The sequence below is a fragment of the Canis lupus genome, chromosome 7 (genome assembly GCF_011100685.1).
Source record: "Canis lupus familiaris isolate Mischka breed German Shepherd chromosome 7, alternate assembly UU_Cfam_GSD_1.0, whole genome shotgun sequence".
NCBI lineage: Eukaryota > Metazoa > Chordata > Mammalia > Carnivora > Canidae > Canis > Canis lupus.
Window position 1 is genome coordinate 78,605,358 of NC_049228.1, and position 16,893 is coordinate 78,622,250.

Below are 16,893 nucleotides of genomic sequence, written 5' to 3' on the forward strand. Positions count from 1 at the left end.
TCGAATCCCACATCAGGCTCCCAGTGCATGGAGCCTGCTTCTCCCTCTGCCTGTGTCTCTGCCTCTCTCTCTCTCTCTGTGACTATCATAAATAAAAAAAAAAAAAAAAAAAGAATTAAAGGTCATAGTTACAGATGTTAAAAATTATCTTGAAAACCACTTAAATTGTGAGGAACTAGTTCTTAGGAAACTAAACAGCCAAGGAAGTAGCTTTATAATTTTTTTAAAATTGTTTCTCACTTTTGTTTGTTGCCTCCATTATATCTCTGTTCCTGGGGCAGTCTGATTGGAAAAGGAGCAGATAAGAGGGTGAGGAGAAGATTCCTCTGTTTGCTAAATGACTACTTTAAACAAAGATGGAGTTCTGCTGTATAGTAGGAAAATTTGGGCAATGCCCCAATGAACTTTAGTTAAATCATGTGCTTCTGTGATTATAAATTTCATTTGAATTACCAGTTTTTTGTAATCTAAAGCTAAACACTTCTAACACTTAATAAAAATCCCCTTAAACCTTATCAGCATTTCTTACCATAGTATTTTGCCCAGACCCTTTCTTTGGTGTTAGCATCATGAAACCATTTAAAAGTTAGAGATACAAAGAGTTTTGTTTTTACTGTGGAAGGAGCCTCGGTGTCCATCAAAAGATGAATGGATAAAGATGATGTGATATATGTGTACAATATTCAATATACAATATTGAATATACAATACACATATATTGTACAATATATGTGTACAATATTCCTCAGCCATTAGAAACGACAAATACCCACCATTTGCTTCGACATGGATAGAACTGGAGGGTATTATGCTGAGTGAAATAAGTCAGTCGGAGAAGGACAAACGTTATATGGTCTCATTGATTTGGGGAATATAAAAAATAGTGAAAGGGAATAAAGGGGAAAGGAGAAAAAATGAGTGGGAAATATCAGAAAGGGAGACAGAACATGAGAGACTCCTAACTCTGGGAAACGAACAAGGGATGGTAGAAAGGGAGGTGGACGGGGGGTGGGGGTGACTGGGTGATGGGCACTGAGGGGGGGGCACTTGATGGGATGAGCACTGGGTGTTATGCTGTATGTTGGCAAATTGAACTCCAATTAAAAAAATGTAAATAAATAAAAGACTTAGCATGGCAAAAAAAAAAGTTTTGTTTTTAAAAAATTCTTAATATTGGGTGGTTTTCCAATCTTTTAAGAGACTTAAGATGGCATGCTAAAGTCAAGACAGGAAAGAAATTACTGATGAAAGATTAGTATAACAATATTTGACCTATAATATATTTTTATTAAGAATTAGGATCCCTGGGTGGCGCAGCGGTTTGGCGCCTGCCTTTGGCCCAGGGCGCGATCCTGGAGACCCGGGATCGAATCCCACATCGGGCTCTCGGTGCATGGAGCCTGCTTCTCCCTCTGCCTGTGTCTCTGCCTCTCTCTCTCTCTCTCTGTGTGTGACTATCATAAATAAATAAAAATTAAAAAAAATTAAAAAAAAAAAAAAAGAATTAATATTAATAACATTAAGAATACACAATGAAGAATTTTTCTTCCATGAGACATACATAGTATATTACATAATGCACTTTTAGTTTTATCCAAATGTTTTTAGACTTATGAAGAATTAATATAAAAATGTGACAAAGTCTGGCTTCTTATCTTTTTTATTAAGCAGAACATTATTATATTTAATACACAAATTCTGTACAACCAAAAAGTAAAAACCTCACAGTAAAATGTTGGTGAGAAACCATGGTATTTCCTTTGCAGTGTTTGGCAAATAGTTAACATCCTTAGTCATAAGCTTTTTATCATTTTTTATTTTTTTCATCTCCCCCTTTCTCTTTCTGTCTCTACAGTGAATCTGACAGTTCTGGGAAACATGGTGGCAATGTTTCTTTGGATGTTTTACCAGTTAAAGGTCCTCAAGGTTCTCCACTTCTTTCACAAGCCGCTTGCCCACCTCAAGATAAATCATCCTCCAGGGAAATGTGGACTGTCCAACCTGAACACTTGATTTTGATGGCCCCTTCTCCTTGTGAGTATATCAACAATACCACAACAGCAGTGCACTTTGGAAACCAAGGATGTACTCACTCTGATCCCATTGCTCATCTAGGAAATATACTTGAACTATATTCAAATGTGACCTACGGCTTATGCAGGTCCTCCCCTCCCCTACTGAGACCCACCTCACATTCATCCTGAGCACTGTCCAGCATAAGGCCATTGTCCTCATACCAAGCTCCCAGTTCTCTGTATGGCAGGGCTGCTCATCCATGGGCCCTTCCTCCTACCTCATCCCTCACCCCAAAGAACTCATTTGGTACTTGATGTCTTTTGCTCTTAACATTGACACAGTTGGTTCAGAGTAGGAACAAATCTAGATAAGACCCAAGATAAGACCAGTGGTAACAATTTCCAGATGTCCTTTTTTTCTCTTTGTTCAGTGTCTTTGTAGTTTAAAAATAAAATGGTCTTATTTTATAGGGATTTGAAATTCATATAAAGCAAAATTAAGTTGGTAGAGTATTTAGGATTTGTTTTTACTGCTTATTAACACATGGAGTGTTCTGGTTTTTTCTCTCCACTAATACTAAACATAAGTTACATTTTATTTATCTGATAGGTGGTCTGGCAAAAACTGCACGTTTCCAGATTTTAAATAATTCCATTAGGTTACTAAAATTTGAGTTATACTGGCCGGCACATTGCCTTACAGTAACACCACAACATGGATTTATCCCACCAGAGTAAGTATGATTTCCCTTTCCTCCAGGTAGTATTCAGATGTTAGCATGGTGACTTTTGAAGGATCAAATATTTGCCATTTTAATTTATTCAGTAGAATTTTATCATATGCTCCCTGTGCAGAGCTCCATGTGGTTTTGTGGGACTACAGTGTCATTCAAGGCTCATGCTCCTTAGCAGAGTAGAGCCCATGTCCACAGAACTTATGGTGTATACAGCCTAAAAGGGTTAAGGGACATGAATAAGGTGGGAAAGATTTCCTGGAATGGAAAACATCAGATTGTGCAGATTTATTACTCTGTGTAGCAAATTACAAAGCAAGGGATGTGACTGAGCAGATAATGAAGGATGGTGGTTTTTAAGGCCCAGATGGTTCTGTCCTTCATTGCCCTGGGTTTGGCTCAACTTATTCTGCTGGTTTTGTCTAAGGGACATTTTATAGACAAAGCTTCCTGACTTTTAATATGTCTGAATCTTACCTAGCTCGCTATGTTTTACAAATAGTATTCTAAGAAGGAAGTCTTGGGGACCAAATACTGATAAGCAGCTGTCCTCTCTGTGCAGCTTAATTATTGATAGGAGCTGCAGTTCTGCAGCTTTCCAGGGGCTTCATCTGGGTTGGCACAGAGCATTCTGAAAGTTACTTCCTATTTGGGAATGGCAACTTTGCAGAAGAGCAACATGAAGTTTATTTACTTTTGCAAAGTGATGAAGTGTCCATTTAAGGAGAGTTCAGTTGGTTAATACTGACTTAAGGTATGGTTAAGCATAGTCCGGGGAAATATTCCTAGGAGCAATCTATTAAACATTTACTAATTAATGGTTGAAAAGATAGGGAAATTATAGAACAGATTGTTCCACAAATTACTTTTAATATCCCCCCACATACTTAGCTATTAGCAAAGGAAAATACTCTTGCTCTGCCATTTTCTAAAGATTTTATTTATTTGAAAGAGAGAGCGGGGATCCCTGGGTGGCATAGCAGTTTGGTGCCTGCCTTTGGCCCAGGGCGCGATCCTGGAGACCCGGGATCGAATCCCACGTCGGGCTCCCGGTGCATGGAGCCTGCTTCTCCCTCTGCCTGTGTCTCTGCCCCCCTCCCCCCTCTGTGACTATCATAAATAAATAAAAATTAAAAAAAAAAAAAAGAGAGAGCAAGCATGAACAGTGCAAGAGTAGCAGAGGAAGAAGGGAGAAGCTGGGCTGAGCCAGGAGCCCAACATGGGGCTCAGTCCAGAACCCTGAGACCATGACCTGAGCCAAAGGCAAATGCTTAACCATCCGAGCCACTCAGGTGCCCTTGCTCTGCCATTTTTGACATGTGTGCCAAAGTGTCTTTTGTAACTAGTTGTTTCTTCTGAGTCACAAATCTGATTATGTTGTCCACATTTAAAAGTCGTCTTTGAGGGCAGCCCGGGTGGCTCAGGGGTTTAGCGCCTCCTTCAGGCAGGGTGTGATCCTGGAGACCTGGGATCAAGTCCCACATCGGGCTCCCTGCATGGAGCCTGCTTCTTCCTCTGCCTGTGTCTCTGCCCCCCACCCCCCGTGTCTCTCGTGAATAAATAAATTTTTTAAAAAATCTTTAAAAAAAAAAAAGTTTTCTTTGACATTCCATAGCTCTTGAGGAGAACGATGAGCATGGAAAGTTTTAGCAATTCGGTAAAAAAGTCTTTATTTTCTTTTCCACCCCACTTTTTCTTCCAGTTTCCTTTCCAGCTCTTTCATTCTCTTTGTACTGTGACTATATCATTCTTTATTATCAAGTGGCTGAGAGCTTTTGTATATTGGTCTTTCGCTCCAGAAATTTTTTTTCTGAATTGCTTTTAAATGATATTTCTATGGTATGGTCTGTTTTCACATGAGTTTTCCCCTTAGGTTCATGGTTTTATGCCACTCGACTTTTTGTTAGTCACTGAGTTTAGGGGTGATGTAGAAGCAGACATGTATGGGATCTCACCTCTTGTCTGTTCTTTATTAGCAACAAGGAAAGAGTTGTTCATTGATAAAATGTATTTATAATTCTTGTGGTTATTGCTATTAAAGTATGGGGTATTCTTGTTTTTTATTACTGAATTCTTTTTTTTAGGAGTAAGCTACAAATTCTCGTGAGTCCTAATTCCTCTTTATCCACAAAACATTCAATGTTTCCATGGAGTGGTTTCATCTATATACATTGTGACAATGGACAGAAGGTACTTTGTTTTTTTTAAGCAACATTCTTCCTATTTTGCAGCTTAAGTGTCATTATCCTTACTGGCCTTAGTATTTCAGACATGAAATGAAGGGGCCTGTTCTTTCAGCCCAGCTAGACTTATTCAGATGGAGAAGTTAGCACAGGGTTTTCCTGTTAGTGATCTGAACAATTCTCCTGGGTAGGGGCATGAATAGAAAGTGGAGCCTAGAAACCATTATTAATTTGCAAAATCTGCTTTAAAAAAGAAGAGAGTTGGGAGAGAGAGGTGAGAGTCACAGATTTACTTTGAGGTTTTTTTGTTTTTTGTTTTTTTTTTTTTACTTTGAGATCTAAATAAACTTCCTCTTCCTCCATGTTTCATTTGTTTGGCATTACTTTTCTCCACCATGTTTCAAAAATCAGAATTTTTTCTTTAAAATGATAGCTCCACTTGTGTCTTATCTCCTTTATTTGGCTCCTTTCAGAAAGTTGTGAAAGTTCAAATTCGAGAAGACTTGACCCAGAAAGAACTTACTCATTTGGCCTCCAGCTCATTTGGAATCCTTTCCCCAGAAACTGATCCTTCTGTTAGTCATCTGGTGAAGCCGATGACAAAACCACCTTCCACAAAAGTTGAAATAAGAAATAAGACTGTTACTTTTCCTGCAACAGAACCTGGTGAAACTTCAGGTGTGGTATCACAAGGATATACAGTTCAAATGGCCACTGATCTGTTGACTCTAACACTCTGTTCTTAGTGACCCTTATTGGGATAAATAAGGGATAGGGATCAAATTGTCCCCTCTTTCGGGAGAGACTCAGGTGGTCCTTGGCAGTCATTTCAGTGACAGGCCAGATTTGGGGCAGTCTAAAAATTGAAAAATGTTTAAGAACTGTTTATGTTCCAGGAATCTCAGATTCTCGCTGGTCAGAACCATCCCTCCCCAGCTCTCACTTGTCTTTTACCAGAGCTGCTAGTAAGTTAGCAGCAGAAGAAAAGAAGAAAGAGGGGAAAACTTGGTTCTGCCCCTCACTAGTGAGACTTGAGGTGCTACAGAGGCTAAATGGATAGACTCAGTTTCCCCATTTGCAAAATGTCCATCATAATTGACTCGTCTCACAGAGGGCTTTGAGAGATAAATGAAATAATACATATAAAGCACTTGGCATAGTGTGTGTCACCTAGTAGGCCCTCAGTATTGCTAGTACTCCCCCAGCGTCCAGAGAATACGGCTTTTGCATTTCCTCCCTCCCACCTCCCTCCCTGTGATGGCTCAGTCTGCATGACTGGGATTGGAAAGGGTTTACGCCTTCTGTCACCTGGCCCTCACGACATGCCTCTCCCACTGGCTGTCTTGCACTCATGCTCAGTTTCCACTGCCTGTCAAGCCAGTCCGTTGCGGGTTATCACCCATCCCCTCGCTCCATCGTCCCCACTCACATCCTCTGAGTTCCAGCGGCTCTCTGGCCTCAGTCAGACATCCAGGCCACTCTCCAGCACCCCAGCCTGGGCTGCCTGGGCTTGAATTCTGTGGTCTGTCTCTGAAATCACTGCCTTAGGAGCATTCTTAACTGCCTTGTGCCCTTCCCTCTGCATTCCTGCCTGGTGAGGTTCCAGGCCTTATTAGACCAGCTGTCTACCAGCTTCGGGTCTGTACTGGAGCAGCACAGCACTGCTGCAGGAAACTCTGCCTATTCCCACAAATTTGTCATCTCTGCTCTCAGATGCCGCTCAGCACCAATCTTTACTAGCAGCCCTCTTTGTTTGCTAGACTCATTTGACAGCTTCTCTCCTTTTTTTTTTTTTTGTTTAATATATGTATATATTTTTATTGGAGTTCAATTTGCCAACGTATAGTATCTATAACACCCATTGCTCAACCTGTCAAGTGCCCCTCTCAGTGCCCGTCACCCAGTCACCCCATCCCCCCACCCACCTCCCCTTCCACTACCCCTTGTTAGGAGTCTTATCCCAGAGTTAGGAGTCTGACCCTCTGATTTTTCCCACTCATTTTCTCTCTTTTCCCCTATAATCCCAATCACTATTTTTTATATTCTCTGTATGAATGAAACCATATAATGTTTGTCCTTCTCTGATTGACTTACTTCACTCAGCATAATACCCTCCAGAACCATCCACATCGAAGCAAATAGTGGGTATGCGTCCTTTCTGATGGCTGAGTAATATTCCATTGTATACATAGACCACAGCTTCTTTATCCATTCATCTGTCAGGGGACACCAAGGCTCTTTCCACAGTTTGGCTCATGTGGACATTGCTGCTGTGAACACTGGGGTGCAGGTGTCCTGCCGTTTCACTGCATCTATATCTTTGGGGTAAATCCCCAGCAGTGCAATTGCTTGGTCATAGGATAGCTCTAATTTTAACTCTTTGAGGAACTTCCACACAGTTTTCTAGGGTGGCTGCACCAATTCACATTCCCACCAACAGTGCAAGAGGGTTCCCCTTTCTCCACATCCTCTCCAGTATTTGTTGTTTCCTGTCTTGTTAATTTTCACCCTTCTCACTGGTGTGAGGTGGGATCTCATTGTGGTTTTCATTTGTATTTCCCTGATGGCAAGTGATGCGCAGAGCATTTTCTCATGTGCTTGTTGGCCATGTCTATGTCATCTTTGGTGAAATTTCTGTTCCTCTCTTTTGCCCATTTCATGATTGGATTTTTTGTTTCTTGGGTGTTGAGTTTAAGAAGTTCTTTATAGATGTTGGATACCAGCCCTTTATCTGATCTGTCATTTGCAAATATCTACTCCCAATCTGTAGGCTTTTAGTTTTGTTGACTGTTTCTTTTGCTGTGCAGAAGCTTTATCTTAAGTCCCAGTAGTTCATTTTTGCTTTAGTTTCCCTTGCCTTCATAGAAGTATCCTGCAAGAAGTTGCTGTGACCAAGTTCAAAATGGGTGCTGCCTGTGTTCTCCTCTAAGATTTTGATGGAATCTTGTCTCAAATTTAGATCTCGCATCCATTTTGAGTTTCTCTTTGTGTCTGGTGTAAGAGAATGGTCTAGTTTCATTTTTCCACATGTGGCTGTCCATTTTTCCCAGCACCATTTATTGAAGAGACTGTCCTTTTTCCAGTGGATAGTCTTTCCTGCTTTGTTGAATATTAGTTGACCATAGAGTTGAGGGCCCATCTGGGTTCTCTGTTCTGTTCCATTGATCTGTGTGTCTGTTTTTGTGCCAGTACACATGGTCTTGATGATCACAGCTTTGTAGTACAACTTGATATCCAGCATTGTGATGGCCCCGGCTCTGGTTTTCTTTTTCAATATCCCCTGACTATTCAGGGTCTTTTCTGATTCCACACAAATCTTAACATTATTTGTTCCAACTCTGTGAAGAAAGTCCATGGTATTTTGATAAGGATTGCATTGAATGTGTAAGTTGCCCTGGGTAGCATAGACACTATCACAATATTCATCTAATCCGTGAGCATGGTATATTTTTCCATCTCTTTGTGTCTTCCTCAATTTCTTTCAGAAGTGTTCTGTAGTTTTTAGGGTATAGATCCTTTACCTCTTTGGTTAGGTTTATTCCTAGGTATCTTCTACTTTTGGGTGTAATTAGAAATGTAATTGACTCCTTAATTTCTTTCTTTAGTCTCATTGTTAGTGTATAGATATGCCACTGATTTCTGGGCACTGATTTTGTAACCTGCCACACTGCTGACTCGCTATATGAGTTCTAGCAATCTTGGGGTGGAGTCTTTTGGGTTTTGTATGTACAGTATCATGTCACCTGTGAAGAGGAAGAATTTGACTTTTTCTTGGCCAATTTAAATGCCTTTTATTTCTCTTTGTTGTCTGATTGCTGAGGCTAGGATTTCTAATACTGTTGAATGAGTGAGAGTGGACATCCCTGTTGTGTTCCTGATCTTAGGGGGAAAGGCTCTCAGTGTTTCGCCCTTGAGAATGATACTCACTTTGGACTTTTCATAGATGGCTTTTAAGATACTGAGGAAAGTCCCTCTATCCCTACACTCTGAAGAGTTTTGATCAGGAATGGAGGCTGTATTTTGTCAAATGCTTTTTCTGCGTCTATTGTCTTTTCTCTTGTTGATATGATCTATCACATCAATTGTTTTTACGAGTGTTGAACTACCCTTGCATTCTGGGAATAAATCCCACTTGGTCATGGTGAATAATCTTCTTAATGTACTGTTGGATCCTATTGGCTAGTCTCTTGAGAGAATTTTTGCATCTGTGTTCATCAGGGTTATTGGTCCATAATTTCTCTATTTGGTGGGGTCTTTGGTTTTAGAATTAAGGTGATGCTGGCCTCATAAAATGAGTTTGGAAGTATTGTGTCCCTTTCTACTCTGTGGAACACCTTTAGTAGAATAGGTATTATTTCTTCTTGAAACATTTGCTAGAATTCCCCTGGGAAGCAGTCTGGCTCTGCACTTTTGTGTCTGGGAGGTTTTTGATGACTGCTTCAATTTCCTCCTTGGTTATTGGCCTGTTCAAGTTTTCTACTTCTTCCTGTTCCAGTTTTGGTAACTTGTGGTTTTCCAGAAATGAGTCCGTTTTTTCTGAATTGCCTAATTTATTGGTGTTTAGCTGCTCATAATACTTTTTTCTTTTTTAAAGATTTTATTTATTTATTCATGAGAGAGAGGGGGAGAGAGAGAGGCAGAGACACAGACAGAGGGAGCAGGCTCTACACAGGGAGCCCCACTTGGGACTCAATCCCAGGTCCCCAGGATCAGGCCCTGGACTGAAGGTGGCACTAAACTGCTGGACCACCTGGGCTGCCCTCATAATACTTCTTAAAAATCATTTGTATTTCCTTGGTATTGGTTGTGATCTCTCTCTTTCATTCATGATTTTATTTGTGTCTTTTTTCTTTTAAATTAATAAGGGTGGCTAATGGTTTATCTTATGAATTTTTTCAAAGAACCAACTCCTGGTTTTGTTGATCTGTTCTACAGTTCTTCTGGTCTCTATTTCATTGAGTTCTGCTCAAATCATTATTATCTCCCTTCTTCTGCTTGGTGTAGGCTTTATTTCCTGTTCTTTCTCCAGTTCCTATAGGTGTGAGGTTAGCTTGTGTATTTGAGTCTTTTCCAGTTTTTTGAAGGATGCTTATATTGTGATGTATTTCCCTCTTAGGACTGCTTTTGCTGTATCCCAAAGATTTTGAACCGCTGTATCTTCATTTTCATTAGTTTCCATGAATCTTTTTAATTCCTCTCTAATTTCCTGGTTGACCCGTTCATCTTTTAGTAGGATGCTCTTTAACCTCCACGTGTCTGAGTTTCTTCCAAGTTTCTTCTTGTGATTAAGTTCAAGTTTCAAAGCATTGTGGTCTGAAAATCTGCAGAGGACAATCCCAATCTTTCGGTATCGGTTGAGACCTGATTTGTGACCCAGTATGTGTTCTATCCTAGGGAAAGTTCCATGTGCACTTGAGAAGAAAGTGTATTCAGTTGCGTTCAGATGGAAAGTTCTGTAGATATCTGTGAAATCCATCTGGTCCAGTGTATCATTTAAGCCCGTTGTTTCTTTGGTGCTATTGTGCTTAGAAAATCTGTCAATGGGCAGCCCCGGTGGCACAGTGGTTTAGCGCCGCCTGCAGCCTAGGGCGTGATCCTGGAGACCCTGGATCAAGTCCCACGTCAGGCTCCCTGCATGGAGCCTGCTTCTCCCTCTGCCTGTGTCTCTGCCCCGCTCTCCCTCTCTGTGTGTGTGTGTGTGTGTGTGTGTGTGTGTGTGTGTGTGTGTCTCTATGAATAAATAAATAAATTATCTTTAAAAAAATAAAAAAGAAAAAAAGAAAAAAAATCTGTTACTTGGAGAAAGCGCCATGTTGAAGTCTCCTACATCCAGTGTATTATTATCTGAGTATGTCTTTACTTTGGTTATTAATTGATATACTGGGCAGCTCCCACATTAGTGGCATAAATATTCATGATTGTTAGGTCTTCTCGTTTGATAGGCCCTTTAAACATGATATAGTGTCCCTCTTCATCTCTTACTACAGTCTTTGGGATAAACTTTAATTTATCTGATATGAGGACTGCTACCCCAGCTTTCTTTTGAGGACCATTTGAATGGTAAATGGTTCTCCAACCTTTCAATTTCTGGCTGGAGGTGTCCTTAGGTCTCAAATGAGTCTCTTGTAGACAACAAACAGATGGGTCTTGCTGTTTTATCCAGTTTGAAACCCTGCATCTTTTGATGGGATCATTTAACCCGTTCACGTTCAGAGCAACTATTGAAAGATATGAATTTAGTGTCATTGTAATACTTATTCAGTCCCTGTTTTTGTGGATTGTTTCTTTGGGCTCCCTCCTTTTTTTTTTACAGGGTTCCCCTTAATATTTCTTGCAGAACCGGTTCGTGGTCACATATTCTTTCAGTTTCTGCCTATCCTGGAAGCTCTTTATCTCTTGTTCTATTCCGAATGACAGCTGGATAAAGTATCCTTGGTGGCATGTTCTTCTCATTTAGTACCCTGAATATATCATGCCACCACTTCTGGCCCGCCAGGCCTCTGTGGAGAGGTCTGCTATAATTTGATACTTCTCCCCATATTAGTTAAGCATCTCTTGTCTATCACTTCTTTAAGGATTTTCTCTTTATCTTTGGAATTTCTAAGTTTCACTGTTAAATGTTGAGGTGTTCAATGGTTTTTATTGATTTTTGGGGACGGGGGAGCCCTCTATCTCCTGGATCTGAGTGCCTGTTTCCTTCCCCAGATTTGGGAAGTTCTCAGCTATGATTTGTTCAAATATGCTTTCTGACCCTCTGTCCCTCGGCCTCTTTTGTATCCCCAATTATACGTAAATTCTTCCTTCTTAAGCCATCATTTATTTCCTTTAACCTTTCCTCATGGGCTCTTGTTTTTCTCTTTTTCCTCAGTTTCTTTCCTTGCCATCAACTTGTCTTCTGTGTTGCTCACTCTGTCTTCCACCTCATTAACCCTAGTAGTTAGGACATCCAGTGTGGATTGCAAATCATTTAATTTTTAATTTCGGCCTGATTAGATCTAAATTCTGCAATCCTGAAGTCTCTAGAATCCTTTATTATTTTTTCCAGAGCCATCAGTAGCTTTATAATTGTGCTTCTAAATTGGCTTTCTGACATCGAATTGTAATCCATATGCTGTAGCTCTGTGGCAGAGATTACTGTTTCTGATTCTTACTTTTGTGGGAAGTTCTTCCTTCTAGTCATTTTGCTCTGTGCAAAGTGGCTGTATGAGCAGGCTGAGTCAAGAATATCAACGATGACCTAAGTAAATTTCATCCTAGATGATTCTGACAAGATCAAAGACTAGAAAATGATTAAGATCAGAACAAAATAAAAAGGACTACTAAAGTGATAAATTTTAAAACAAGTAGTGAAAAGTAAAAGGCCAAGAATCCCCAAAAAAAAGAAAAAAAGAAGAGCAGAAAGCAAAAGTAAAGAGGAAAAAAGGGAAAAAGATACGGAAAAAAAAAAAAAGAAAAAGGAGGGGGTCTGGGAGATGGTGGTGGTGAAGAAGTGGTAGTGGAGGGAGAATGTAGTCTACCTGAGGGGTCCTAGAGGGTGATCCTCTTGGTTCTGAGTATATTTTGTTCTCTATGGTAGAGGATGCTCAGTCCCAAATTTATATAAACCAATACTTGTAGAAGGCCCCAACATTGACCACCAAACATAAACAAGATAAAAGAGGGGGGCAGAATGGGAATGAAGAGAGAATATAATCTCACCAAATGAACCAGCCCGGTATACCATTTGGTTCTGGGTGCATGTTGGTCATGTTTTAGAAGGTATTAACTTCTACCATTGTAATACAAAATGAGGCAGATAAAAACAAAAAAACAGAAAACAAAAACCTGCATCTTGTATATCTCCCAAAATTAAATTGAGTATGTTGAAGGGAATGTAGAAGTGGAAAATAGATCTATAATCTATTATAAATTATAAATAGATCTATAATTGTGTAGAAATATGAAAGTCAAAAAGGAAGAAACTTAAAAATGAAGAGGTGGTAAAATATTACAGTTAAGGTTGGAAAAGAGAAAAAATACCGGAAATTTTTAGTCTGATATAAAAACGAGTTGTACTGGGAAAAGGGAAAAAAAGGAAGGGTACCCTCTAGTTCTATATACTATAAATCCCTCGACTCCCCCTGGAGCTTTCCAGCGCTGCTCGGTCTAGGACTTGCTCTTCCTCTGTCCTTCCAGCTGGTCTCTGGGGGAGGGGCTTACTGTGCTGATTCTCAGGTGTGTGCACCTGGGGGAGATCCCCGCCCCCCCCCCCCCCCAATCGGGTGCCGGCTCAGTGGGAGCTGTTTACCCAATGAGTCCCCTGTCCCCTGGCAGCCCCGCCCCTCCCAAGCACAGGGTGACACCAGGAGGAACAACCACACTGGCAGCAGCCAGGTCCTGACCTGGAGTCAGCTCCCCGCGGGTAACTACCCTAGTCTCCCAGTCCACACTGGCCTGGATGCTCCAGTGGTGGGGGTCGCTGACCTGCACAACTCCGGGGCGCCCAGCGGCAGGAGAGTTCCCTGTCCTATGCACTCCCCCTTCTACCTGTCCCGGGGGTGAGCACAGGATGGTGGGCTGTGTCCCAGCGCCCTGGGATCCGGGGCCTGTGCTGCTGGAATCGTGCTCCCGGGGCCTCCAAAGGCAACAGGATGCAGCTCCTTTGATTAGCTACCCACCTAATCGATTGGCTTCTCCAGATGCCCTGAAGGGTTTGGTCCAGTTTGTGGTGCATTTCTCCCTCCCACCCCCCTCAGGCACACTTCCTCTGTTAGTGACTCAGGAAACTGGTGGCTTCACTGCCCCTCCTGCGATTCTGCCCAATTTTTCTGATATGCGCTTTTTCGTCTGGGAAGAATCTGGTGTGGATTTTTAAAGTTCCTGCATCTCGGGATCCCTGGGTGGCGCAGAGGTTTAGCGCCTGCCTTTGGCCCAGGGCGCGATCCTGGAGACCCGGGATGGAGTCCCACGTTGGGCTCCCGGTGCATGGAGCCTGCTTCTCCCCCTGCCTGTGTCTCTGCCTCTCTCTCTCTCTCTCTCTCTCTCTCTCTGACTATCATAAATTTAAAAAAATAAAATTAAAAAAATATAAAGTTTTTTTAAACATAAAAAATAAACTTCCTGCATCTTAGGACTGGGCTTTCCTGTCCTGGAGGCTTTTGCCGCCCGGCCTTAGCCCGGCTCCTCACAGGGCCCCTCCCCGACTTGATTCTTTTTTTATTTTTTCCCTTCCTTCCTACCTTGTTAGAAGCGAAAACCCTTCTCTCTGTAGCGTTCCGGGTGCTCTCTCTTTAAATCTCAGGTCGAATTCATAGGTATTCAGGATGGCTTGAGATTTATCTAGGTAGTTGGTGGGGCCAGGTGAGTTGAGGACCCCTCCTCTTTTGCCATCTTGCCCCCTATTTGACAGCTTCTCTCTTCTCAGTGCCCCTCCCCTACTCCTACTCTTGCTCTTGCGAGCTCTTCAACTCTGCCTCACACATCATTGCAAATATAAAGGCCATTAGGCTAAATCCAAGGCTTCCACTTCCATCTCTGGCAAACCCTTCTGCTTGGAATCCAGGCCCATGTCTTCATGCCTTCTCGGGCGCTTCCTCCTCGCTTTCTCTCTCCGGTGTCCTCAGTTTCCTCCCTCTGTTGTTGCCTTTCCATTGGCACACAATTCCCTCTGCTATCACCTGTTTAAGGAATGCCTTCCTTGACCCCATGACTTCTTGCTGCTCTCCCTGCTTCCTCGACACCCCTCCCTCGTGGAAAGATTGTGCTCCCTGCTTTTATTTCCTCAGGCCGTAACTGAGCTGGTGCTACCACCTCGCCCTTACCTGCTATCGGGGTCACTGAAAAGGGAGTGTCTCTTCTGTGGGCCTTTGTTAATTTGACCTCTCAACACTGGTGGCCGCTCCTTCCTCCTTGGACTGTTTGCTCCTTGCGCCTCTCCTGGTTTTCCCTGCCTCACTTGCTCCTTCTCAGATTTCCTTGATGACTCTTCTTCCTGGGCCTGCCTGTGTCCTCTTCTTTCTCTCTGATCTCCCTGCACCCTGCCCAGCTTCTGCGTGTTGGCGTCTCACAAAAAGAACTCGTTTTACCCATGAAACCTGCCTCTCCTCCAGCCCACCCTATGTGATCAAGTGGCACCACTGTCTGTCTGTTAAGCCAAATCCCTGGAAGTTATTCACTCTTTCCTCCCCTCCTCCTCCCATATACTCCACTAGCAAGTCCTTTGAGGTCTGTTTTCTCAATGGATCCCCTGTCTGCCTGCTGTTTTTCCTCCCACTGTAATGATTCAGGCCTGCTGCAGACCACCCCACATGCCCCCTTTCAACCCAACTGCTGCTGTGGCATCTTACCAGGGCTCCTCATCCATTCCAACTCCCTAGCAGTGTCTCTTCTCCACAGCAGCCAGTAACTCTTTAAACATGTAAATCATCTTATAGCTCCCTTTTCATTAGCCCTTCGTTTTTTATTCTGTTAGAAAATACTGTAAATTTCCATTGGGCTCCTCTGGGGATCTCATGAGTGTATTTTTCCTCTATGATGAGGTAATTACTCATTGTTACACATTATCACAGTAATCTGCTTGTTGACTTCCCTCTCCAAGAATTGTTTGAATTGTGACATGTGTATTCCTTGTAGAAAATTGTCTGGAACTTGAGAATCATGGTAATGCAGAAGTGAAGTGGCATCTGTCATCTTTAGCTCCACCTTATGTCAAGGTCAGTAATAATTGCCTTAAACATATTCATTTCAATGTTTAAACTTTATTCAGGGTGTTTTTTATACTGAATTACAAACATAGGTTGGGATTATTAGGTTTTTGTCCTACTAATTTACTTCCTTGATTTCCTCTATAGACGGAGCTAATACATGCCCCATCTTTTGCACAAGGTGGTTTTTAGAGTCAAATTAAAGAATGTATGTGAAAATATGTGCTAGCTCATTTAACAGTACCTCCTACAGTTTTAATTTTTATCTGAAATAACTTTATTTTGAAAAAAATATACTAAAATTTTATTATGGAACATTGTGTGTGTGCACATGTATGCATTTTTCTTTCCCACCTTCTGAATACTGATGTGTGTTTTTAGCCAGGAGGAGTCAGTGTAAGAGACCGAATGGAATGTTCTTTGTGAGTCCTAGCCTACTCTGTACTGTAAATAGTCTCCACCATTGGGCTCTACCTAAATAGAGCATGTTGTCATGTATGTGGTTTGGAATACTCTGGCCTTTCCGCCATGTATTTCATATGAGACTAGAAGCTTTGAGCCCTAATACTATCAAAATGTGTGCAAAAGATAGTGCTGTACCCACTGACAAAAAATAACTCATATTGCTTGTGATGTTAAAATGCACATTCAGCAGGGTCTTTGAGGAGAAGGCAGTCCTTCCACATCATGAGCACCATTCTGAAGATAACTGTAGCCAAAGAGGAGTGGCTGGTGATGGAGAGGAGAGTAGTGGGAGGTCTTGTGTGAGCAGAGTTAAGTAGTGCTCCCACTCTTAGGCAAGCATTGAGCTCTCCTATCCCCTGCAAAAAAAAAGGGGGGGTGAGGATTTGTGTGTCCTTGGTAACCAAAAAGGTAATGGTCTCGCTTTGAATTGATCTACTGACTTTGTTGTTTGTTTGCTTGTTTAAATGATTATAGGGAGTTGATGACAGTGGAGATGTTTTTAGAGCTACCTATGCAGCATTCAGATGTTCTCCTATTTCTGGTATACTGGAAAGCCGAGGAATTCAGAAGGTGAGTCTTTACATTTTTTTCATAGCCATTGGCAAGAACATGGTGTTGATTGACCAGGAGTGCCTCATTTGTTGCCACCCAGAGCAATTGCTTCCCCTATACCAGTACTGCTAACAACCAGCTTGCCACGGGACAGGAGGCCTGCCTCAGTGCACATCAGTGGACTGCTTCCTACAGCAGAGGTCTTGCTTTCTAAACAGCGAAACAAAATGCCGTGCTTAGTGGTAGGATTGATTTACATTCT

At 41.9% G+C, this 16,893-nt stretch overlaps 1 protein-coding gene across 10 annotated transcripts in view; it reads left to right on the forward strand.

Annotated features, from left to right (window-relative positions):
• Nucleotides 1–16,893, forward strand: part of CEP192 (centrosomal protein 192) — a 157,370-nt gene that overhangs the window by 126,964 nt on the left and 13,513 nt on the right. For 9 of the 10 annotated variants that reach the window (XM_038543931.1, XM_038543935.1, XM_038543936.1 and 6 more), the window contains 6 exons: nucleotides 1,856–2,034; nucleotides 2,626–2,749; nucleotides 4,834–4,939; nucleotides 5,406–5,610; nucleotides 15,544–15,623; nucleotides 16,554–16,649. In XM_038543931.1, coding sequence (XP_038399859.1) covers nucleotides 1,856–2,034; nucleotides 2,626–2,749; nucleotides 4,834–4,939; nucleotides 5,406–5,610; nucleotides 15,544–15,623; nucleotides 16,554–16,649 — 790 coding nt within the window. Of the gene's footprint in view, nucleotides 1–1,855; nucleotides 2,035–2,625; nucleotides 2,750–4,833; nucleotides 4,940–5,405; nucleotides 5,611–15,543; nucleotides 15,624–16,553; nucleotides 16,650–16,893 lie in introns of those variants that run through there. The other variant, XR_005362717.1, reaches the window with a different exon arrangement.